The sequence below is a fragment of the Tachypleus tridentatus genome, chromosome 6 (genome assembly GCF_004210375.1).
Source record: "Tachypleus tridentatus isolate NWPU-2018 chromosome 6, ASM421037v1, whole genome shotgun sequence".
In the NCBI taxonomy this organism is placed as follows: domain Eukaryota; kingdom Metazoa; phylum Arthropoda; class Merostomata; order Xiphosura; family Limulidae; genus Tachypleus; species Tachypleus tridentatus.
The window spans coordinates 16,738,288-16,765,244 of NC_134830.1; the positions used below are offsets into that span (position 1 = coordinate 16,738,288).

The window sequence follows — 26,957 nt, forward strand, 5'->3', positions numbered from 1 at the left end:
CGTGTGTGTGTTTTCTTACAACAAAGCCACATCGGGCTATCTGCTCAGCACACCGAAGGGAGTCGAACCCCTGATTTTAGCGTTGTAAATCCGTAGACTTACCGCTGTACTAGCGGGGGAAACCCGTCCACGTGACCCAGACAGCAATAGGCAACGAAAAAAAAAAAGGTTTCTATTTTGTAAAACCACTAAAATTTAAGCTGCAAAACTTAATAAAACTCTAGTGTGATTGTATGTACGACTAAAATCGACAGATAAAGAATCTTTCTAATGATATATTTACTTACTGATGCATGCGAGCAGCTTTGCATCATACACTAGCAAACAATATCATGACTTCAAGCAAACAACATATCCTGTTTTATACTTTCTACTATCATATTCATGCCATGTTTACTTTTCTTAGGTAGACTGAACAACTGAAACAAAGTCGAGCCAAACGTATCTAAACATACTATTCATTCCGTTCAGTGCTCGTGACTCTTAACGCGCTTTTGTGTGAATAAAGTGTACTTTATAATGTCTTTGATACATCAAGAAAAAATGGCAGAGGTTTATATGATGCTTTAATTTGAAAAGTTTGAATGATGTCTGATAGTACAGAACACACGAGATGTTTCATAGGAAATTTAATTTTTATTTGTTTTTATCTTCAAGGGAAAATGGGGAAGATAGATCATAAACTAACTATATATATATAAATATACTGTTATTAATCCTTAATATACACATTCCATGAAATCTGGAAACAGTATGCAAATTATACCAGTAAGAAATGATGTACATTCATATTATATATATATATGATGAAAATAGAAATAAGAAATATAATTATGAACCACTACCTATTTGCAACATGAAGAAAACAATAAACGGGTTCTCTTTAAGCATCGTAAGGCAAACCTTTTTTTTTTTAGGGAGGAGGTGTGTTTGTTTGTTTCTTTTTAATTTCGCGCAAAGCTACATTGGGCTAACTGCGCTAGCCGTCCCTTATTTAGCAGTGTAGGACTAAAGGAAAGGCAGCTAGTCATTACAGCCCACCGCCAACTGGTGAGCTACTCTTTTACCAATGAATAGTGGGATTGAATGGCACATTATAATGCCCCCACGGCTAAAAGGACAAACATGTTTGGTGCGACGGGGATTACGAGTCGAGCGCCCTAACCAACTGGCCATGCCGGGTCCGTGAGACAATAGATGGTATTTCAAAATATTTATATTTAGTTTGTTAATATAAATTAACAATAATTTCAACTCGTTTTTTATATTTATCAGTTATATTAGTTTAGATATGAGGTAACGAAATAGCATTGTGAAAACAAGATTGTTTTGAACTTAAAAGACATTGCATTAGAACATTTTTGAAATTAAAAGATTTTTATGTATTCATTCTAATTCAGTTTATTAACACTAGTAAGCGTTAAAACAAGACTTGCTTCACAGAAAACTATACCAGATACAAAGATCAAGGAGCATGCCGGTTAGTTATAGTGCTGTTTTGTTATTGTATAAGAGAAGTGCATTTTAGTTGAAACTTTGAAGTTTACGGTTTCTAAACAAGACGTTCAAGTTTCTAGCGGCTTACATTATGCAGTGTGCATTTCGAATCAAAACTCGTGTAAGGAAGAAGTCGTTGGTATTTGCCCGTAAGTAAGAAGCGAAAAACTATGTGCGGACAGAAGTGTTATCTATTTTAGTGCATTATTGACGTCAGACATCAGCGAATATAGGATGTGTCATGGCAGGTGTTTGAATGAACATGTGTCTTGATGGTTCCACAGTTGAACACATTTGTTATTTCTCACTGATTACTAAATCTATTTTTAGTGCAATTAGATATCTATCGTATTACATTGTTGATTATATATATATGTATTGATTAGTATCATGTTACGTTATATCCCGTTCATATGCAAAGCTTTCTTGGTTTATCACATATACATGAGAAACATACTAATTAACAATATTTTATTCTCTCCGTGTGTATAACTGGGAATTATTAATGCAGATTTTTGAAAAGTTAAAGTGTACCCACATCACAGTGTAGAGGGCGTTGTATAAATAAAATCGAGAGTGTGCTGACTATCCCATTTACAAAGATATTCTTCTTTAATGTGGAACGCTATATCAAGTCAATGCAATATATACAACGATATATGAAGTGCATCTCTGAAAGCTGCTAGTGATTCATATGTTTAAAGTTAATAGCAATTACAGTTTGGTAATTTTTGTTACATGCAATTTTTCTTTTTAATGGGAATAATTTAATAACATTTAATAGTTGAAAAAACAGTGAGTTGCATTCCCTGTTCGTCATATGGAATTAGGCCTAGCATAGACATGCATAGTTCATGGAAATTTGCGAGATGTATTTGGGATTATGGCAAGTAACATCATGAACAATAAAAGTACCCAACTTGTACACTAGTACCATATTAGTGCGAATACCGTATGTTTAGAATTTCTAAAATGTTTATAAGTCAATTAATTTGATAGAAACTGTTCGACCTTCTTGAAATTTCAGCTGAAAACCAGACGAGCACCCAGCTGACACCATTTCGACAAAGTACATGATAAGATTTTCAGTAATCTAAAACATTGAGAACTTTCAAACTTTTGTTTGCTTCCCGACCAACTAAATCGTTGGTTCCGTTCAGCTGTTGTTTTTCCCGTAACAAAGCTACCTTTCCATGTACCACCTGAATTAAGCCGGAGGACCCCAGACTGAGAACGCTAATCTATTGTACGAATATTGTAAAGTGAATTGGAATAATACGTAATTTAATCTTAATTACTGCTTAGTTTATCCATTGATACTCCAGTAATTAACTTAGGCTATGTTTTATTTGGTCCCCTGTGGTTCAGCTGTATGTATGTCTGTGGACTTATAAACATTTTGAAACGAATTTTGATATTGGTGGTGGGAACAGCACAGATAGTTCATTTTGCAGCTTTGTGGTTTTCTACAAACGAACAAATGTGTTATTTATAAAAATAAAAGGGACGGTTGCTCATCAGTAGTTGACTCTTAACCTGCTAGTGACGTTTAAAATCAAAACTGTTCATAGTGGTTGTGTTATTAAAATTTTGACCAATATTGTTGAAGCAAGGACAATTTTTTAATTAATTGCTTTCCAAAAAAGCATTAAAATGAATAATCGATAAAACATTAGTACTTTTATTTTAATTTTGGATGGTATTAAACTTCAAATGATACAATAAAGATTTTTTTTTCTTTTTCTCAATTCTTTCCAGTGGCTCAGCGGCAAATATGAGAGCTCACGCCAAAAGACAGTTTCATCACTTGTGATTGGCACAACTTAGATAGCTCTGTGTGTAGTCTTATGCTTAACAAAACAGACAAACAAACAAACTTTTTCAGTATACTAAAAATTGGGTTTTGATGCTCGTGGTACGAAGAGCAGAGATAACCCGTTGGTAGCTTTCTGTTTAACAGCCAAACAACCAACAAAATAAAACATTAAGAATTGCTTCATAAAAAGAAATTATTACTAGTCTGCTTCAAACGTTTCAAAACTAGCAGAATCATTAAGGCCTGACTAAACTGGTAAGTGAATGTGAAATTATTGTATCTTCAGGTTAAACTGATTTCTTCAAAGAGTGTTGCGTAAATCTACTATTTAACGCGAGAATCTGCCGAATACCTCACGAAGAAATGACGAATTTAGCTGAAACTATCTGAGTTTGAGGAAACAAACAGGCTGAACTCGATGTGGAACACACAATGAAAATATTCTTTATTCATTCATTTGTGCTTGTTTTAAGACGCTGGGCGATCGTCTTTCGCTGGATTCATAAATTAATTAGACAGCCTTTCCTCCCTCGAGATGTATTCCCGCTGTCTAATTCACGTAGACAAAGAAAATTAATTCCTAAATGTAATTTTTTGCACTTTTAGGGAAAAGTTGAATTTTCTCGTAGTGACTAGCACTACTTGCGCAACTGTTCATTTCATTGAAAGATAGAAGAGGTCGTAACGTTATGGTATGATCGAATTTACCACTAGAGAACACTGACTGTCATAATCTGATATAACACACAGTATTACAGTCATTTTCGTTGTGGTGACGGAACGGGTTTATCTCCATGGAATGATAAAAGAACAAAGGCAGTTAGAACGAAGTCACTTTAAATGTTTTGGATCACATGTTGTGCGAAAACAGAATATACTCTGAATAAACAAAACTATTTGGGAAATTCTACGCATTTGTGTTTTGTATGAACTTCTAAAAAGCTAAAAATGTCCTATCTGATAACTACTGCCTTTCATCTTAATCTGTCTTTAAGCCCGTAAAAAATGCTAACAAGGTTTAAGCATTTGATGAAACACTTATATAAAACTCTCACAATAATATATTTAGAGTAATTCTTATTTCCATTAATTTATGAATTTATTTACAATTAATCTCACAAATTCTTTAAACAAAAAATAAATGTGTTAGTAGCTTTACAAGTGTATTTTATAATGATCAACATTTCCAGAGGTGAATTAAAGAGAGTTGGTTAGACCGTCGATACAATTCAATAAATGTTATTTCGAAATCATAATGTATTTCATTAAACACCATCTTAGATTACTTGATCAATGAGGGTTTTTACAATAAATAATTAAATTATGATAAAAAATGAAGCGTATTTTTCTTTAGTGTAGTTCAATCTATAGTATAAATGGATATTATAAAATAGAATTAGCCGTAATCAGTGAAAAATTCAATAGTATTAAGACTACCATTGAGATCTGTGGAGGGATAAATGAACATCTCAAAAGCCATGAAGTAAAATGTAGAGGCAAATACAAACGTTTTTTACAAACTACAAATGGCTCTTTTTTTGTGTTAAATCTAGAAGATCAAAGTTGACGTACTGTGTTTTGGAAGAATAAAAGGAAGACCAGCCAAGCCATAATTGAGTTGCTTTCCCTGCTACAGACACGTGCCAAAGTCATACTCTGATTCCATATTCAAAGTTTTTCTTACCATATGAAAGCTATTTCTAGCTACTAACATGCAAAAATATAATGAACATTAACTAACTCTACGGTTCAACCACTTTATGAATACTCACGGACATTGTAAAAGAGCTGTTCTGTGAGGCAGATCATACATCACGTCCACAGGAAGATGTATTTCTCAATCAAACATGAGTATTTTCAGTGAACAACCAATCATCATCTGTTTCCTTGCACAAAACACTCACATGACATACATTAGGTGCTTGTACTAGTAAATTTTGTCGAGATTGACAAACTTTCCAAACGTCCACTTGATAGTCTGTATTAACCATCATGCTATATTGTCATACTAGGAGCAATAATATAATGTGCGTGTCTTTAACAACACACACAACATTTCGTACAACTCAGAAAATAACTGGTAATTAAAATTAGCCCCTTAGTTCATATGAATTTCTTAAGACGCTTTGAATCATGCTATCTATTGTTCAGCCAATATTTCAGTGATGGACTTTGCTAAAATACCAACTATTTAATAAGCTTTGGCTCATTTTGTAATGTAATCAATAACAACCAGTGCATACTGATTATTTCATTCATTCTGTAGAAGAGAACCAACTATATCGATAGTTATAGTCTGCAACAAATTACTCTCTAACAAGGTTTATGCTCTCTTAGCTGGTTTGTCATTGGGTAACACATACAGTTAATACCATCAATCAATGTCTTGACGTAAATGCAACCAGAAGAGCTACTTTTGTATGTTTTCACATATACATACAATAACTTAGTGATCTCCAGTCATTTCATATTTTAAAGTATGAAGCATCTCTGGTCTGAGAGTTCTGATAAATATTAGCTGCACCACAGATTGAATGCCATACCTTGTAAATAAACAGTGAGATGTCATTGAGATAGATTAGACACCTTTTCTAAGTTAACATTGACATAGATCAAGCATTTCTCCCACTGCAGCTTTCTCAGTTTAAGCCAAATCATTGGCTAAAAAATAGTTTTGGCCCGGTTTTGGTCATCCAGCTTATCTTGTCAATAGCCATCTTTCAGTGCATCTAGCCACGTTTCTGTCTTGAGGAGCAGAAAGATATATATTTGAATTTTCATATTCAACCATCTAAAATTAACAGAGAACCTCGGCATGCTCTTTTTCTATCTCATAATGACCAGTAGTGATGACCGAGCATTTTCTGTCTGCTGTATGACTCCATTTTTCAGTAATTATTGCATCTGTATTGCTAATGCTTCAGGAAAGCTTGTAGGGTTGTTGTTTTATTGGGCATATATCATCAATGCTTATGTGATGTTGAATTACTGTTGTTTAACCTAAATGGCCACCTGTTCCACAAAGACATTAACATAGTCAAACAGCTATTCACTGAGTTCCTGTTGCTGTTTTGAATTCATATTTTTTACACAAAAATTATCCAATAGCCGGATATGTTTCTCACTTCTGTATTTGTTTTTGAGTGTGATGCAGCTTACTTTCACTTTACTCATCTTAACTTTGATCATTCTAGTGAGAAACTGAATAGCTGAGTCTCTATAGTTGCATCCAACATTAGCACACTGTCAGTGTGCTAATGGGCTCCATTAGTTTATTGGACAGTCATAGCTTATCTACAGCTCTCCTGTATTTTCGTAGTAGTTGTACAGACGAGTAGTTTCGGCTATATTTTTACAAAATGGCAAAAATATGTACTCACTTTGGTCCTACCTTCCTCAACAACACCTATATAGAGGCGGCATTTGAGTTTTTTGCGGAGTGATCATTAATGGAGATCTTTGTGTTTTGGTGCCAGGATGTGCCTGAAGCTGGGTATCTCTCAGGGCGGGCAGAAACTTTCTCAATTGAGTGATGCAACTTTTCATATAATCAGTCTTTGTTAACCTGAAGATGACCTAAGAAGGTCGAAACGTTGTTCTGTACTTCATTTCCATTAAAGTTTTTGTATCCATACCAGCCGTCTTGAGAATACATTTTTTTTTCAAGTCGGTTTCTCGTAATCACGAATCAGTCAAGTTCTCTGAAGGGCCTCTCTTTGGAATTTTGAGCTCAGCCCAGTGAATAGCTTAATTTTCTTCCAATTCAAAATTTCAGTACAATTTAATTACAACTGTATCTGTGTCACTGAGTTGCTCTTCATCCAAGTAGTGTATTGAAACTCAACTTCTTAAGTCCACTGCCTGTCCTTGAATCAACCTATTCCATTGATTAACCTTGAGATGCTTAATCTTTCTGAGTCGTACCAGTGAATACCATTCAAAGGCACTTGTAACTACAGAAAAAGGCACTCCTACCTTTGTTTCATCCAACTATGCTGAGACACCAATAATGTCAGAAGTAGAAGACAGGTTTGGTGCCTAGAGACCTTTTATTTTGACAATGTTTGATCAATGGTCCTAGGTAGCAGAATTATAAAATCTGCTCTTCTAGCTCTGTATGACCTCTGTTTTCCCTGACCCTCTGTGGACTTAGTAGCGCATCTACAATACATTTTATCTTATAGAAGATCACTATCACCACCACTCTTGCTGTCTTTCCTAGCTGTGACATCCTCAACTGACATGCGTAATCTATCACTGTCACTTCCAGCCTCCTTTAAGTGGTGATGAGTAACAATGACCAGAGTTAGGGTCGAAGGCCTTGATTGGTAGCATTATGAGTGTCCTAAGGACCTCCTTACTCAGTGTGGCACCACATTCAAAATAGGTCTTGGAAAAGTTCTAATTATGGTGTTTCTGAATGTTAAACTTCTTCTCTTATACGTAAGTTTTCCATCTAGGAAGTTTAACCAAAGTAAAAACTTACGCTACACTAAAGTGCAAAGGAGCAAAGAAAAGAACGTTCATCAAAAGTCGGGAAAAAACAACAATAAGCTCTCAAGGACAAATCCTGGTTAGGACACTTAATTTTACCCTGCTACTCTACTCTGTGGTATTCTCAAGCTTGCTAATTTACTTTTAGGATATCAACTGCAAATAACAAAAGAAACTGTTAGAACACATATCACGGACTTAAACTGGATATTTGACTTAATTGAGTAAAGGAAAAGAAGTGGAAAATAATGTCAAACAAAGCAAATTGAACACACATTTAATACTTACAACAATAACTGAAAAGATGAGTACACAGAATGTCGAATGGTGCTTCATAATTACAGATTATATTTCATGAATATCGTCTGTTCTAGCTTTATAAAATGTGATACTATACACAAAACAATGTCATTCTTATTAGAGTGCAGGCGCTATCCACTTTATTTCTCATCCTATGGGTGAGAATAAAGCGGTGTTACCCACATTACTTGTCATCCCATGAGTAAAAGTAAAGAGGTGTTACGTTTCTATTCATCCCATTGGTGAAAATCAAAAGATCTTACGTTACGTGTCATCCCATTGTTGAAAGTAAGGAGAATGTAGCATCTATAAACTTCTAGACTATGCAAGGTCGTTAGAAGCAACGGATATAAGGTTTCCAACAACATCTGCGAAAATACCCATAAATAAACAAGTAAGACCGTATGTTTACTATCACATGCAATATGGTAATTATTGTTCAAGTCGTATTTCCTGTATTTAAAATGCACATGCACTCCGAAAGGCGTATGTGTAATCTTATATATATATTTCGATAAATCAAACCTTTCCCTGCTAAGAAGGGAAATATTGTACCTTTTCAAGTACCATGTACGTACAAGGATATGTATAATTAATCACTCTGTTTCTTTTGTCGATTATTTCGTACTTTAGTTTTTTTAAATAACAAAAAGTATTTTTTGTTGTTGATTATCTTAATAAAGTAGGGTTACCAAAATACGGCTCTCGTGGTCATTTTGTCCGGCCCGCCAGCAGTTCGCTTGGAAATAAAATGTGACATTTCATCAAATGTCCGACTGTCATAACAAAATAAATCACACCGGTGCTCGCTTTAAAATTGTAAACACAAGACATTATGATAAAAGAAACAAGGCTGTCACGCGCGTTTTTAACCAATAGGAAAATTCTTTTTTCGTCCTTGCTGCCCGTTTATTCATATCGAGGCACGTATCCATGAAAGCATTAGGATTTCGAAAACAAATACAGACTTAACCCTCGTCCTATGGACTCGTCTTGTAAATTCAGCGGCCTCAGGTTACCGCTTCAGCAAGCTCGTTTTTCTTAGTAGTCAGGTTATGCGCTTTTTGAAACTCGTTCTTAGGTAAGTGTTGTGGCAAATGTACGTTTCGAAAAATGTTTGTGCGTTCACAGACCATTACAATACTTTTCTCACAGCGTTCTGTGTTTTCATTTTCAGATCCTTTTTTTTTTTTCACCCATCGTTATGGCTGCTTTTAAAAGAAGAAAAGTGGACTCTGAGTGTCGTGCTTTCAATGAAGAATGGGGAGAAAAGTACTTCTTTGTGAAAACAAAAAACCAGAAAGCTACTTGTGTGATATGCACCGAAAGTGTTGCCGTTTTGAAAGAATACAATCTTCGGCATCACTATGAAACAAAACATCTATCAACATATTTGAAAATTTCAGGAAAGTTCCGTTCTGAGAAATTTGAATCCATGAAACATGTTTTTGAATCTCAAAAGAATCTCTTCACGAGAAAGTTTGCTGAAAATGAATCTGTCACTCGTACAAGTTACAAAATAGTGCATAGGATGGCAGAGCGAGGAAACCCTTTTACTGACGGCAACTTCATCAAAGAGTGTATGATGGAAGCAGCAAATGAGCTGTGTCCTGAAAAAGCCAATTTCTTTTAAAGTATCAGCCTTTCAGCAACTTCAGTTGTACGGAGAGCAGAAGAACTTGGAGAGAACATCTCATTACAGATACGCCAAAAAGCTAGAAACTTCCTATGGTATTCTCAGGCACTGGATGAGTCTACTGATCTCTCGAGTACGTCACAACTTTTCGTGTTCATTTGTGGAGTTAATTTGGACTTTCAGATCACGGACGAGTTAGCATCAGTTTGCAGCATGCACAGAACATCTGGAGAAGACATTTTCATGGAAGTGCATAAAACTTTGCAAGACTATAACCTTCAGTGGAATCAGGTTAGAGGTGTAACAGTTGATGGAGAAAAAACATGGCTGGAATAAAGAAGGGTCTGGTGGGGCTGATCAGGAAACAGTTGGAAGATCTTCAACTCTCAAGTGCTCTGTTCATACACTGCATCATACATCAGCAAGCACTCTGTGGAAAGACTTAGATATTTCTTGCGTACTGAAACCAGTCATTTCTGCAGTGAACTTCATTCGGGGTCATGCATTTAATCATCGACAGTTCAAGGCGTTTCTTGAAGAAATTGATTCGGATTTCTGTGACTCGTCTTATCACACGGCGGTGAGATGGCTCAGCTGCGGTAGTCTCGTCTCGATTTTATAAGCTGAGAAGAGAAATATATATATTTCTTATCGAGAAATATAGAGTCGATCCACTTCTGTCGGATCCAACCTGGTTGCCAAAATTGTCATTTTTGGTTGACATCACATCCCACTTGAATGAATTGAACTTAAAATTTCATGGGAAGAATAACCTTGTCTGTGATCTCTATAGAATCATCAAAGGGTTTTGGAGAAAGCTGTCATTGTTTGAAGCACATTTGGAAGGAGGAAACCTCTCTCATTTTCAGTGTTTCAATGAGTTTCATGCTGGAATCACAGAAGCTGTCAACCTGGAGTTTCAGAAAAAGATTATTGGTGATTTAAATAAGCAATTTTAGAGAGATTTTTGGATCTCGACAGAATCGAAAGTGACATTCTCCTATTTCAGAATCCTTTTGATTGTATCATTGATGACGTGCCAGTGGAACTTCAGCTGGAGGTCATCGATTTGCAAGGAAATGTTTTGTTGAAAGCAAAACACAGAGAGTGGCAACTTATTGAATTTTACAGCTGCATATCTAAAGATGATTTTCCAAAGCTGAAGCAGTTCGCATCTGGTATGGCATCAGTGTTCGGAACAACTTATGTCTGTGAACAAGTATTTTCAAAAATGAAGTATGTGAAGTCGGTATATCGATCAAGGTTGACTGATGAACATTTAAAAGCAATTCTAATTATTGGATGCAGCAATTCAAAACCGAACATTAAAGATATTTTGAAAGCCAAACGCCAGTTTCATAAATTTCACAAACATTTTTGCGGCTTAGTGAAATTCAGATATGTACTCACTATGTGCGATGTGACAATTGTTTTTGCTAATGTCACCTTCTTTGATAACCTTTTGGTAAATAAAAATGTTGGTTGTATTTCTGTTTGTTTTTAATTTTTGAGTGTATTGCATGCTACTCCCACATGAGTAATGTGGCATCCTGAACTTAGTGTTAAGTCATTTACAGAGAACTTTCGTTCTAACTCATGAGTATTGAACATAATGATCATGTGGCCCGTGCTTCTCATTCCCCAAGTAATTTGGCCCCTGTGAAAAAAGTTTGGTGACCCCTGTAATAAAGTACTTGTTAAAAGAACTATATACCACAAAACCGTAGTACAATTTGAAAATCTACAACAGAATAACTCAGCGGCAAGTCTGAAAACTTATAATAATAAAAATCAAGTTTTGATACCTACAGATAAAACAATGTGCTTAATAACAAATAAAATACATACACACATACCTATGACATTTTAATACATTGAAATTAATGTGCAGGTTAATTGCAATTGAACGTAAACACAGAAACAAAATATTAACAACATAAATTGGTAAGGCCTGATTTCTTCTTGACATATTCGTAATTTGAGAAGATCGCGTTGTTAACACGATTAGACGTCATTATTTTAGCGAGCTTCACGGGCTTCTTTGTTACCATAGAGACCGTATACTGCGCGAAGAATACGCTAACGTTACTATCAGCATCTTTCTACCTGTGACGTTGTATACTTACTATCTCAATTTGTGTTTCTTGACGCCACAACAGTAAAATACTTTGATATTTTGATTTTAGAACGAATAAGTTTTTTTTTGCAGTGGTGGTTGAAGCTGTTTTGTTTTATATGTTTTTATCTGTTTATAATTTTTTGGCCTACTTTGCTTGTCTTTAGACGAATCCAATAATTAGCTATATTTATTTTTTTATAATATTTGAAGTGCATGTTTAGAACACAGTTGTTTAATTTTAGTTTAACGATATTTTTGTTTACCCGGGAAGTGTCAGTTATTTACTGGTTGTTGATAGATGTTATTACTTTTATTTTGTTTTGAGATTTCGATAATAGGAGAAAATTTTATTTGTGGATTATCACTTTTACATGTTTGGCAAATACCAGTAACCTCTCTCCAGTGTATGCAATATAATTAGTATGGTAGCATGTGTTTGTTTGTTTTTTTAATTTCGCGCAAAGCTATACGAGGGCTGTCTGCGTTAGCCGTCCCTAATTTAACAGTGTAAGACTGGAGGGAAGGCAGCTAGTCGTCACCACCCACCGCCTACTCTTTTACCAATGAATAGTGGGATTGACTGACACATATAACGTTTCCATGGCTGAAAAGGCGAGCATGTTTGGTGTGACCCTCGGATTACGAGTCGAGTGCCTTAACCACCTGGCAATGCCGAGCCCAGGTAGTACGTGCAAAACAAAGAGAGCGAGAGAGGTGTAAGACGTTCACTTACAAATTATTGTCAGACATATCTCAGGAATCGACTTTACCTAAGAAAGTAGTTTAATCATCTCATTCCCAGAGTGGAAACAAGCGAAGTAATTGCTAAAGTTAAATTCATCGAACTCCTATGTTCCATAAATGTGTACATTAAGATTTATATGATTAAAATACGTTACATTTGTCTATAGAGGTCGCCAAATAAACATTCTTAACATTTTTGTTTTTAGATATTCCACTAGAGCTAAAGAGAAAGAAAAGATAACTCCTATAACTCCTATCGTATCAACACACTAAATACTACTTTAAGCTCAAGCGGTATAAGAGCAGTTTTCGCTTGTGCACATCATTTCGAGAGAAAAAATATATGTGTTGTAGTTAATTTTGTGCCAAGGAACTTTAAACGAGCAAGAAGTTCGGTACTTCAAACAAACGTTCCACAGTTTAACAAAGTACAAAAAATAAGGTCGATACTTTTGTGGGTGTATAATTCAAATTCTTATTACAATTACAATTGTTAAATTGTATTAAATCATTAAATTTGGCTCTTTTTAGCCTTCCCTTCCTAGTGGCCCGGTGATAAGTCTGAAGGTTTATAACGCTTAAATTTCGTTTTTGGTTTCACACTCACGTTGGACAGTATACAAGTAGTTAATTTTGTAGCTTTATGTCTAACAACAACATAAAGCTCCAACTAAAGCTTTATTGGCGGCTATGACTAGTGGGAAGTATATAAATGTTTTATTTTACACCTGATGGTAGCAGTATCCTAAACCTTACTGACATGGTGCTTTCGAATTATTGCATTAAAATACACTCACATGTCCAGTAACAACTTGACAAAAGGAGATTCTCTAAAAATGTTTTTTTTTTTTTATTTCAAGAGACAAGCCACTTATTCAAAAAAGTTTCATAAGCTGTGATTGTGATCTAAGGTATTTAAATTCATACATACTTAAGTGAAAAAAATTAACACTTTATATGTCTCAATATCCATTTATCCTTCTCACTAGAGAAAGCAAAAATAGGTTTTACGCAAGCGTACTGCTCTATCATTAATGTTGGAACAAATTTTTATTAGCGGTAATAGTGAAAAGCACTAAATAAAATCGAAATACCTGTATATAGTAGGAACCACATGTACGCAACACCCCGGTAGTTTCCGTACCTTTAATAGTATTAGAATATAAATCGCTGAGTATACATGTACCAAAATTTTGAATTCGCAGACGTTTCTTAGATAGTTACGTACATCGCTCTAACATTACGTAATAGATTTTACCTTTTTTTTTTTCCGCCAACTAAACAGTGAATACTTTTTAATATATTTTAATACCTTGTTTCAAGAGATTTATGCAGTGAAAAAAAGCACATTAATGAATGAGAAGAGATTAAAATAGCAAGGAAGTAATTGGAACTGCACAGTCAATAAAAAATTGTTTTCATTCATGCAGAAAAAAATTCACAAGAATTATAACTTGTTTTATCATATATTTCCATGGAGAGGTTAACAAATACGAGAATTAAATGAAAAATCACTTATTTTCGATCATAAATTGTGTTATCATATCCATTTGGGAACAAGTAATGACAAGAGTTGCAAATAGAGGGGTGAGGTGCAGTGAACTCGGACCCAGAACACAGAAAGAGCGGTAAGTCTACGGATTTACAAAACTAAAATCAGGGGTTCGGTTACTTTCGGTGGACTCAGCAGATAATCAAATGTGGCTTTACTATAAGAAAAACACACACATAGAGAACACAGAACTACTCTCCCCCACAAAAAAACAACACGAAACTGGTCTGGTTTTCATATTAATACTTTTATTAAAATAAATATATCTATCTTTTTGTATAAATATCCTGGAGAATGGATGCAGAATTTACTAATGAATTAATTAGCTCTTTCCAGAATGAAGACGTGTCACTGATGTCCTTACATACTTTTGTTTTTACCTTTCCATTACTGTACGGCTTTAGCTACTCGCCCGGCGTGGCCAGGCGGTTAGGACGCTCAATTCGTAATCTGAGGATTGCAGGTTCGAATTCCCGTCACACCAAACATGCTCGTCCTTTCTGTCATGGGGATGATATGTGTGCCGGTCAATCCCATTATTCGTTGGTAAAAGAGTTGGAAGTGGGTTGTGGTGACTAGCTGTTTTCCCTCTAGTCTTACACTGCTAAATTAGAGACCGCTAGCGCAGACAGTCCTTGCGAAGCTTTCCGCGAAATTCAAACACACAATAAACTTCAGCTACTGTAAAAAGATAATTTGTTTGGTATGTGTTCAGTATTCATGGCAAAACTACTAAGCCTATCTGATGCCACATAAATATTGAATTATTGACTAGAAGATAGTCAACATCTCTCTATCACTCACAGTCCAGGCTAAGAAATTGACTCTATCTCACTCTTATAACACATACATATCTTAAAATGTGGATAATAATTTGTTACATTATATCTATCACAACTCGCACTCCTTATGAATCGAGTATATTTTAATGTTATTATTGGTTAAGAATGCGTTATAATTTTTCTATTTTATATATATATATATATGTATTATTGCTATTTACTAACTGAATTACCTCGTAAAAATTAGTTTAATAAAACGCAAAGGTGGTGTATTTTGTAAAAAAAAACAACAACTAATTGTTTAAGCAGGTTTTTTATTTTGCTACTGTGTCATTTTACTGTCAGTAATTCAGAACTTCTGTATTGTATTTCTATAATGCTTTTTTAGCTAAAATCTTGTTGCCTCGAGGGCTTAAAATCACCTGGGAAACACTAATCACATAATAATAAGTAACTTTAACGACACTTGTGTAAATTTGAGCGAATATTCAAAACAAGTAAAAGTAATTTATGGCATTTCTTGAACATAGTAACAAAGTCTATATTTGACTACTTTTTTTAGCTTTGACAGGGATCCTGACCCCTGTACCTTCCGTGTAACCGTCTTTGTTAAAAGTACTTTCTGTTCTAACGTTGTAAAATGCGAAAACGTATTTTATCGTGATGATAATGGGGTCAGTTTTCTCCTTTTACTCACAAAACGCACATTTCACTAATATATACTTTAGAAACAAAAATTCTAATTTCAGGAAATTAGCATTGCAGCTTTTGCTATAAGATGAGGAAAGTATTCGATAGCTTATTTAAATTAATAGAAATCACGCGTCAGATCAAAGACGTAATTTATTAAATGTTTAGCTACAAACACTTTTACCACGAATAACATAAGTATTTGAAGATATGATACATAAATTTGTTTGTTTGTTTTAAATTTCGCGCAAAGTTACTCGAGGGCTATCTTCGATAGCCGTGCCTGATTTAGCAGTGTAAGACTAGAGGGAAAGCAACTAGTCATCACCATCCACTGCCAACTCTTGGGCTACTCTTTTACCAACGAATAGTGGGGTTGACCGTCACATTATAACGCCCCCACGGCTGAGAGGGCAAGTATAACTGGTGTGACGGTGATTCGAACCCGTGACTCTCAGATTACGAATCTAGTGCCTTAACCACCTGGCCATGCCGGGCCTTGGTACATAAGCAAGAAATTGTGATTTTGCGCAACTGAATTTATTTAGATATTTAACTGAATTGTTATTACATGTTTAACTAAAGTTCCACAATACTATGATAATTTTTTTTTAATTTGTTTTACAGTTATTTCTATAATCGTCAAATCATTCACAAGATTATGGTTAGATTGCATTTTGATATAAGTTTATAGTATTATTAACCTCCTTAACAGGTAGAAAACAGAGATCAAGAGAACTGAACTTTGTGCATTAGAAATGTCATAGCCTAAATAATGTAAACTTTATTTCAAATTATAGCCTTAACCACTTACGTGATCCATGATCCCTTCCCCCACCCGAACAACAACCACTCATATTCGTTAGATTAAAAATTAAAATATATATATATATATACAGAATTAACTTATTGAGGTACAATATAACTCGAACAGAATTTACAGGGTAGAATTACTCAATCTTAACAAGTTTTTAAAACTGTCTCGTATAGATCCAGATGTGATTGTTGTGCTTTATGTGATAAGATTCTAAAGAGTATCCAAACATGACAAATATTTGTATATTTGTCATATATGAGCATCAGAATTAAAAAAGGCTAACTTAGATTTTTATATTTTGATTTTGCTCGATTTTTCTGTATTGGAAACATAACTTGTGTTAAAAGCTCTTACAAAATTGAAAAAAATCAGGAGAAACCTAAGCTCCTGTGAAAGGACTGACAATGATCATTTTGTAAAATGAAAATGTAAAAATAATTTTTCCATGATAAAATTCAAATAACGAAATATGGATAGCCTGACTCTTTGAAAATAATATGTTAAGAGAGAATGATTAAAAACTGCAGTCTCTCACCGTGACAGAAAAAAAATTGTACTACGTATTTCTCAAGTCAACAGACTAATTTGGCGAAAAAATTTGGCAACTAGTTTCCTATTTATTATCATATTCTGAAAATCTATTGGTGTTAAAACAAATGTTATATATATATATATATTACGAAACTGGAGTGCAACATGTCATTCTACTTATTTATGTTTTACTTCCAGATTGTAATCCAGATCACATGAAGAATTCTTCATTATGGTTTATTGGATCAGACGTCTGCACGTGAAAAAAAACAGAAATGGCAGCCATTCGTGAAAGAAATCCTATTATGCCTTGCTTTTGTGGCAGTACAGCAACTATTAGCATGTACAACAGTCAGGACACTGGTTAGTGGTTTACAGTCATGATGAAATCAATGAAAATAGAAAGTAATTAATTATTTATTTATTTATCTTTACTGTTTGTCTAACTACAGTTATTGTTCTTATTTATCTTTACTGTTTGTCTAACTACAGTTATTGTTCTTATTTATCTTTACTGTTTGTCTAACTACAGTTATTTTTCTTATTTATCTTTACTGTTTGTCTAACTGCAGTTATTGTTCTTATTTGTCTTTACTGTTTGTCTAACTACAGTTATTGTTCTTATTTGTCTTTACTGTTTGTCTAACTACAGTTATTGTTCTTATTTATCCAGTTACTTTATCTTCTCTTCCAGTCATTTGACATGATTGTGTTTACACTGCATACAGAGGCAAGAAAAGTAAAAACATTTAGGGCTACTGTTTACTAAACAGGTTAATATTAGTTACTAGTTATTTTAAGGTGATTATGAAAACGAAAAAAGAATTAATACTTCTTAAACGCTTTTGAAAAGTGTTCTGTTCTTTGTCAGATGCCAAAACATTTTTGTTCCAGATGGAGAAGAGATCACTCGAGATTTTGAGTCGTTTTTTGGGGTTTTTTGAGCCACCTCACAATAATTCTTAATTTGATGTGTTAAAAAAAACAATAATTATGCATTTCGCAATTGTCTTCTGGTTGTATTAATTTTTTTTATTCGTGCTATACTTGAAGTACAGAGGGTTGAATACGATTTATTAAAATTATTTTAATATTCAAATTACCAACTCACGTAATAACTACAGTCTATATAAAGTCGCTATAAAACAGCATATAACAGAAATACATTTTGCCTGGCAATCGTAAATAATATGATGTCACCCAAAGTTAATCATTTTTGGCAAGAGTATGTAACAGCCTTTTCCAATGCAAAATATCCATAAAGATGTCTTGATCGAAGATCTAACACATAAAGATGAGATATCTCTCGTACTTAATGGCATTGTAGAACAAAGGGATGTGAATCAACTTGGACACCAGTACCGTCCAGAAATAGACCTGCAAAAAGCCGTAGTACGAAAACTGCGACGTCTTGTAACGGCTGAGAATCCACGAACACACAAATTAGTGGTAAAATCCGTTCTCGTGCCCCAGACAACAGTGTGTAACATAATAAAGAAACATCTATGTCTAGAAAAGCGACATGAGTCGTGTAGACTACATCCTTTCATGACGTATCTCTTCAATTGTCGCATCCCTCAAGCAGCCGAAGAATGATACGAATATTTATGCTATTCTATACAGATTTACAAACCGATCAAGTTACGAAATGTAACGAAATGTCTGTGAATTTATTTGCGATCTGACTGTTGAAATATACGTCATCGTGCACTAGAGAAATTGTAGAAACAAAACAGGAAGGAGTTGTGTGAGTTGGACGTGACAGCTCTATTAAGTGTTACGGCTTATAACGACAGAAACTAAAGCCACAGAACATGCCGAAACGTTTGGGAAAAAACGGTCACTGAGCACAAAAACTGGTTTGGAGAACAACTCACGTGATACTCAGTATAAACTACTGAGCCCATTGATTGATTAGACAAATTAAAAAAAAAAAAAAACATGGTGAAAATTTCGTTAGAAAACTACAACAAGCAAACTTACGAACAAGTTATATTATATGTAGTTTTTTTTTATATTCAACATACCTATTGTTTGTTTTACAGCGGCTTATCTGCGGACTTACAATACTAGAAACCAGGTTTCGACACCTTTAGTGGGGAGAGCACAAATGGTCTATTGTGTAACTTTAAGCCTAACTACAAACAAATAAGCCATTTAATTTTTGATTTTGGGAGAAAGGTATTTCAATTTACCATAAAAGAGTCTTTCTATACTTGCAACGCATGGATGTTAGAAAACATAAAAACTTAAAATCATTAAGTGGTTAGTATTTTCAGACATTCCAAATTTTTACAGCCAATAATATTTAACATTCAGAAGAAATATTTCTTTATTGTTTTCTGAACATGTTCGTTAGTTGGATGCAATAAAAACTGTGAAACGATGTTTATTCCGAGAAGAGTAAGCAAAATTAAAAATAATTATTTTCGTATAAAAGAAACTAAATTGAACATTTTGATAAACATTTCCGATTGCCAAATTCGCCCAAACAGAATATTTTTACTGTATTTTTCCTGAGAAAAAGCATCTTTCATTTATATATGTTAAACTAAACAAATTTATAAATACATGTATATAAACTCGCAAAATTCAGCACAAACTACAGTGAAGGAAAATATATATGTTCTGAAACTTGGACAGTTATAAAAACCTAATTTAACAGTGTCGTCTAAGAAGGTTCGACATGGTCAGGTAGTTAGGGTGCGACTCGTAATTTGAGGGTCGCGGCTTCGATTCCCCATCACACAATCATGCTTGCTCTTTTAGCCACGAGGGCGTTATAATTTGACGGTCAATTCCACTATTCGTTGGTAAGAGAGTAGCCCAAGAGTTGGCGGTGGGTGGTGATGACTAGCTAGCTTCCCTATATTCTTACACTGCTAAATTAGGAACAGCTAACGCAGATAGCCATCCTGTAGCTTTGCGCGAAAGTAAAAAACAAACAAACAAAAAATGTTAGTTTTATAATATACACTTACTTTAAAATTACATTCTGAAACAAACAAACAAAAATGAAAGAAAGGGATCTTGGTGTAATGATTGATCAGTCTCTTAAAGCATATAACCAGTGTATTGTTGCTAGCGATAGGACAAACAGTATTTTAGGTTGTATCTACAGAAATACTGCAAGTATAGCGAGGTTATAATTTCATTGCATTAGTTACATTTGCAGTATTGTGTTTAGTCTTGGAGTCGTTACCTTAGGAAGGACATTGGATTGGTGGAAAGGTTTCGGAGAAGAGTTACTAGAATGGTGCTTGGGATGGAAGGATTATAATAATACGGGAATTTGAAATCTCTCAAATTGTTTTATTTAAAAAAAAAAAAGATGAGTTAGGGAGATATGATTGAGGTGTTTAACATATTTGGAGAAACTGACAGTGTTGATAAATCATCTTTTTTCGTATTTATCAGTGAGAATAGTAGGACTAGGGAACACAAGTATAAATTTTGGCATGGTAAGAGTAATTTTCAAGACAATTTTGTTTTTCTAAGAGTATGATTGGCCTTTAGAATAGGTTGCTTTCAGGTGTTGCAGAGGCAGTAAGTTTGATGAGTATATAAATGATAATAACTTGTTTGAAGATTTTTTTTCAATTTATTCATTTAATAGTTTTATCTTTGTTCAGGGAATGAGACAGTTTAAATGGACCCTTGATCTGCTAGAACCTTATGTTATGTTAGTTATTTTTTCTAGATTACGAGATCAACCACTGTCTTGTATATAATTTTTGTAACTGTATAATTAATACTTTATTTATACGATAATAAATATGTTTTTAGGTGTACTAAAAAGTGTAGTTATTGAAACAGCAGATATGATCCGAGAAGCCTACTTGGGATTTTACCAACTTTTCAAATGAATTGTTGCTTGAGATACAGATAGAGAATAAAATATTTTGATGTTTATTTTTTTTATTTAGATTACATAAAGTTTACATAATTTGTATAATATTATTTATTCTGTAAACGTTTATTACAAACGTTGAATATTTTAATTGAAAATAAACTACTGTTAAGTATAATATGACACTTGAATAATTTATTTAGTATTTTTAACGTCAATATTTTATTTTTGCACATGGAGCATTCATAAACCCCAAGGAAGCAGTCGCAGAAGTCTTACTGCTAGTATATACTGTCTCTCACCCAAACAATATCAGTAAAATCTAGGCACGTTAAAGTCAGTTAATATTAGCTTGTGTAAGCAAACATTAATTTGAAAGTAGTAACTATTAATTTCAAATCAACTTAAAAATAGACTTCTTATGCTTTCCCCTCCCCTCGGTGGGCTCAGCAGATAGTCCGATGTGGTTTTGCTATAAGAAAACACACACACACACACACACTTGTGCTTTCGAAATTTTAAATTTCGTAACAAAACGGTGAATTGTATATATTTCAGAGCGGCTGGTATGGGTATTAACACTTTATTGATAAGCAGAGATTAACCTGAAGATGATCTAGAAAGGTCGAAACGCTGTTTTCTCCTTATCAATAAAAGTGTTAATACCCATACCAGCCTTTCTGAGATACAGTTTTATTTCAAGTGGGTTTCTCATCATCAAGGAATACGGTGTATTGTATTTCTAATTTTACGCCTGTTTGAGCTTGATTTTTCATTCTGTATGATACACTGTTTGTAAAGCAACCATTGGTTGTTGAGAATTCCAGATGTCTGATCGTTTCATTCAGAAGCACAAGCGACGGTGAATCCCAATTTGCATATAGATCGAAATACAAAAATATACGTTCTCTAAAAACTTATTATATTTTAAGAAACACGTGGAAACCTTCCATTCCAGGTATTTAAACTGTTATGGAGTACCCGTGATCTGTAACTTTTGTCTCGAATAATGAAGTTTCGTTTATACACAATCACAATTAGAGCTTCCGAGGGTTATATCACACTGACTGGCGCTGACTAATAACGATAATAACTACTCTCGGCGGGTCGGATTTATATACCAATCACGCGAGATTTTCAAAGTTTAAACAATGTTCGAAAACGCTCTAGCGTTTTCGTAAAATAAATACTGTTAATTCTTACTTTAAAGAATCTTCTACAAGTTTGGATAACAGTCGGGACTTGTGCAACACACAGTCACAAATATACGTTTAAGCAAAAAAAAGAAAACTATACTGAAACTATCGTGGGTATTAAAATAAACGTGTAACTGTTACAACTCGCATATGGAACTTTTTACATACCACTGATATAAACCAATTAAAGTAGCCCTGCTATAAAATACCAAAGTAAAAATAAATCTTTAAAAAATAAATAGAACTCGCATTGGTCTGTAACACCCAACCGATTTTCCTTTTTTATTTTTTGCTGGATCACCACGTGTCTCAAGAGTTTTTTGTTTTGTTCTTACCGGCTCTTCATCGTTAATGGCCCGGCATGGCCAAGTGGTTAAAGCACTCGACTCGTAATCTGAGGGTCGCGGGTTTGAATCCCGTCGCATCAAAAAGCGTCCTTAAAGTCTCACACGTCTATAGATGGTTCGAGTTGTTGCTACATTATAAACGATGTGTCGTTAATTTTTTTTACGTGGTTCGAAAGACAAATGTTCAAAATGAATTAGTAGCATTTTCCATCAGTAACGTAAAGCTTGTTACAGCTAATTAATCTCATTGTGCGTTGCTAGTTGCCACTTCAGATTTAACGAGCCATTTAAGATGTGCTTACTTGTTTGTTACACCAGAACTATCTGCGGTTGCCGTCCCCAATTTCGAACTGATTGACTAGAGAACAGATGGCTGGTCAAAAGCACTAATCAGAAACTCTTGGACAATCCTAACAGAAGAGTGGAATTTGACCGTCACTCTTGTAACACACTCATGACATCAAAGTGCGAAGCACGATTTTTGATAAAGCAACGCGAATTATAGACCCTTGTTTTCACTGTCTGGCTTATTAATCAGTAAGCTACACACGTAGGCTGTCCTGTGAGGTATACAACAAACTTGAATTATTCAAAGAAAACTAACTCAATAAGTTGTATTTACAATAAATTCAGTATTATTCTAATTAACATGTAGATCTGAGCTAGTTTCGTTTCTTGACTGCAAAATCCAAAAAGGAAACTCATAATACAGTCCGGCATAACCAGGTGGTTAAGGCACTTGACTCGTAATCCGAGGGTAGCGAGTTCGAAACCCCGTCACACCAAACATGCTTGCCCTTTCATTTGTAGGGTCGTTATAATATCACGGTCAATCCCACTATCCATTGATAAAGGAGTAACTTAAGAGTTGGCGGCGGTCGGTGACGACTAGCTATCTTCCCTCTAGTCTTACACTGCAAAATTAGGGACATCTAGCACAGACAGCGCTCGTGTAGCTTTGCTCGAAGTTCAAAAACAAACAAACTCATAACATTTTAAAAATATGAATGGATTACTCACTGTTATGGTATTGGATCAATTTAGAATTCCAAATTTAAAATGTTTGCTCTCTTCGTAACAAAATCAATTACCGATTCAGCTGAACATTAGTTTAGTCCATCCATATTTATGATTTTAAGGTATTTTATGTAAAAGAAAAACGTGGGATAAAGGCTGCATTCAAGGAATGCAAGTTTGGCTTGTTCACCATGACCAATTAAAACGTTTTAATCACAGACTTTTATGTCGGTTATGTGGCTAAGATGGAGGTCAGAAAACAGTAAAGTTGGTTTTGACTAAAACATTTTATTGTTAATCTAAAGGTTAATGGAAGCTATTTACCACATTTAAAAACGAAGAAATCATCTTAGGATGATGAACTTTAATTAATTAATTAATGATGTTGTATATGAACTGCGTACTCCAAATCTGAAAGCAGCCACGTTTGTTCAAATCCTACAGATGGGTATTATATTTATTTATCGTACGTACGGGTACTTGGTTTAAAATCCAAACCAGTATTCACAACGCTAAAGTCAAATCGACTAAGAAGTTTGTAAGTTCAACAAATGAAATACTGCGACAGATTCGCTAAGTAACCAGTAATGTATTCGGGTTCTGATACTTTTGTTTGTTTTGCTTTTTGAGGGCTATTTGCGCTAGCCGTCCCTTATTTAGCAATGTAGGACTAAACGGAAGACAGCTAGTCATCACAGTCCACCGCCAACTCTTGGGCTACTCTTTTACCAACAAATAGTAGGATTGACCAACACAATGTAATGCCCCCACCGTTGAAAGGGCCAGCATGTGTGATGGGGATTCGAACCCACGACTCTCAGATTACGAGCCCAGAGCCCCAACCATCTGCCCATGCCTGACTCTTTGATACTTTCAACTCACTCACACCATTGGCAAAATAACAATTCAAACGTCTAAACAGAAAAACATCCTACAATATGACGCTACATTTTTTTAAATAATTGATAATCAATAGAATAATAAAGTTTGCTTATGTCTCAGATTATTACATAAGCAGAAAAAAATCAACCTTTAATACACCCTAATTACAGCAGCATTATTTATTTGTGGGTGAATGGAACCGATATTAATCCGAATACCTGGATAATGGGCAGTGATATTATTATTATTATCGATATTTTATTTTTATTTTCGCCTTCGAATCCGAGATGTTTAATTTATATTGTTTAGAACGATTAATAAAAAAGGTATAAATATAATGTTAATTAGCTAGCTTATACAAAACATCAGTCATAATTTTTGGTTTATTATTAATGTTTTTGTAAACCAACAGCCCCCCCCCAGTAGCACTTACAACACTAGAAACCGAGTTTCGATACCTGTAATGTGCAGAACACATGTAGCCCATTATGTAGTTTTGTGTTTAACTTCACACAAACAAATAAATCCATCACATATAAAATAAATAGAACATCTACTTTATCTAGAGATAAATTTCTCATCTCATTAAAGTAATGGTTTCTGCATAATGAACACCTTAATTCAAAATATTCTGCTAATCTTCCTAAAATAAACACTTACTCATTTCATTTCTAATGATACTAATATCCGCAGATATAAACAAAACTTACAACATGTACATGGAGGATATAAAGACATCTTTCAAATAACTAAATAAATACAGTGGTCAGCAACACTGACCTTCTCTGTCGCAAATTCTAAAAGTTTAACCAAAATGTAATATCGTTCTCTATTTTTGAAACGTTTTGACAACTTTTATATTTTCAGGTTTTAATGCTCTGGAATAATATTTATCAGTTATTTGCAGATGAAATAATTGTTCTAACTATCCATATGTAGGGCCTTCACTTATTGATTTTCTAACGCTAAAACTTGGATTTCAATATCCACTCTATATGTATGTTTGCGCTTAACAACAGACAGATCAACTAACTAGCTACCCTCAGGGCCCGGCATGGCCAGGTGGTCGACTCCTAATCCGAGGGCGCGGGTTTGAATTCCTGTCGAACCAAACATGCTCGCCCTTTCAGCCGTGGGGGCGTCATAATTTTACGGTCAATCCAACTATTTGTTGGTAAAAGAGTAGCCGAAGAGTTGGTGGTTGGTGGTGATAACTAGCTGCCTTCCCTCTAGTCTTACACTGCTAAATTAGGGACGGCTAATGCAGATAGCCCTCTTGTAGCTTTGCGCGAAATTCAAACAAAACAAAACTATTCACAGGATCAATAGTTAAATATTCTGGTGGAAGAAAGTCTTCTTTTATGAACTAAAAACATCCAACGGGACTCAGTACCAGTGCAAATAAGTATCACAAACAAACGATACCCAGTGACACAGATGCATGTCTGTGGACCTATACCGTTAGAAACCTGTTTGCAATACCCGTGGTGAGCAGAGCACAGATAGCTCTTTTTGTAGCTTTGTGCTTAACTACAGAAAAGTCAATTAGTCAAAAGATAAAACTGATTGTTTGTTTGTTTTTTTAATTTCGTGCAAAGCTAAACGAGGACTATCTGCGCTTGCCGTCCCTAATTTAGCAGTGTAAGACTAGAGGGAATGCAGCTAGTCATCACCACCCACCGCCAACTCTTGGGCTACTCTTTTACCAATGAATAGTGGGATTGATCGTAACTTTATAACGACCCGACGGCTGAAAGGGCGAGCATGCTTGGTGAGATGGGGATTCGAACCCGCACCCCTCAGATTACGAATCGAACGCCTTAACCCACCTGGTCATGCCGGGCCTCGATAAAACTGAAATGCAACCGAAGCCATTATTGAAAAAAATATTTCATCTCATATTAGACCGTCAATGTATCAACAAACTTTTGAGTTCCTAAAAATCTGTTTCAAGTAGGTAACCAAGAACGGGTTCATAAAACTGCAGAAGGTAATGAAATCTACTGATATTATGTTTCTCAGACAGTCCATCATCTGAAAGTGTCAATGTTCCGTTGTAACATAGATTTAGGAATATGTTTGTTTGTTTGTTTTGGAATTTCGCACAAAGCTATTCGAGGGCTATCTGTGCTAGCCGTCCCTAATTTAACAGTGTAAGACTAGAGGGAAGGCAGCTAGTCATCACCACCCACCGCCAACTCTTGAGCTACTCTTTTACCAACGAAAAGTGGGATTGACCGTCACATTATAACGCCCGCACGGCTGGGAGGGCGAGCATGTTTGGCGCGACGCGGGCGCCAACCCGCGACCCTCAGATTACGAAGCGCACGCCTTAACGCACCAGGCCATGCCAGGCCCTTAGGAATATGAGATGTATAATATCAGTAATTTAGTTACATTTATTAAAGTGTGTGTTACTGTGAATATACACCAAACTTTGGCGGCGGTAAAAAGAGTCCTCAGAAATAGTTATTATTTATTTAATTACAATGGTTTTGCTTATACAGCAAGTTTCGACTTTGGAAGCAGTATTTTTAACATAAGTACATACTGCACCTGCTAAAATTTCATGGCTTCAACGTTTCACTTAACTACAGATATAATTTTCAATCATCTGTTAAATGGCACGTTGATGTGGCTGTTTAGAAAGCATTTAAAAAGTAATTTCTGACGTGAAAAATAACTAA

The 26,957-nt window shown here is 34.8% G+C and overlaps 1 protein-coding gene across 10 annotated transcripts in view; it reads left to right on the plus strand.

Annotated features, from left to right (window-relative positions):
- LOC143251995 (ras guanyl-releasing protein 3-like) overlaps positions 1–26,957 on the plus strand; it is a 123,762-nt gene that overhangs the window by 16,761 nt on the left and 80,044 nt on the right. For 6 of the 10 annotated variants that reach the window (XM_076503484.1, XM_076503485.1, XM_076503477.1 and 3 more), the window contains exon 2: positions 17,177–17,341. In XM_076503484.1, coding sequence (XP_076359599.1) covers positions 17,254–17,341 — 88 coding nt within the window. In that variant the 5' untranslated portion in view covers positions 17,177–17,253. Of the gene's footprint in view, positions 1–17,176; positions 17,384–26,957 lie in introns of those variants that run through there. The other 4 variants (XM_076503476.1, XM_076503475.1, XM_076503471.1 and 1 more) reach the window with 3 other exon arrangements.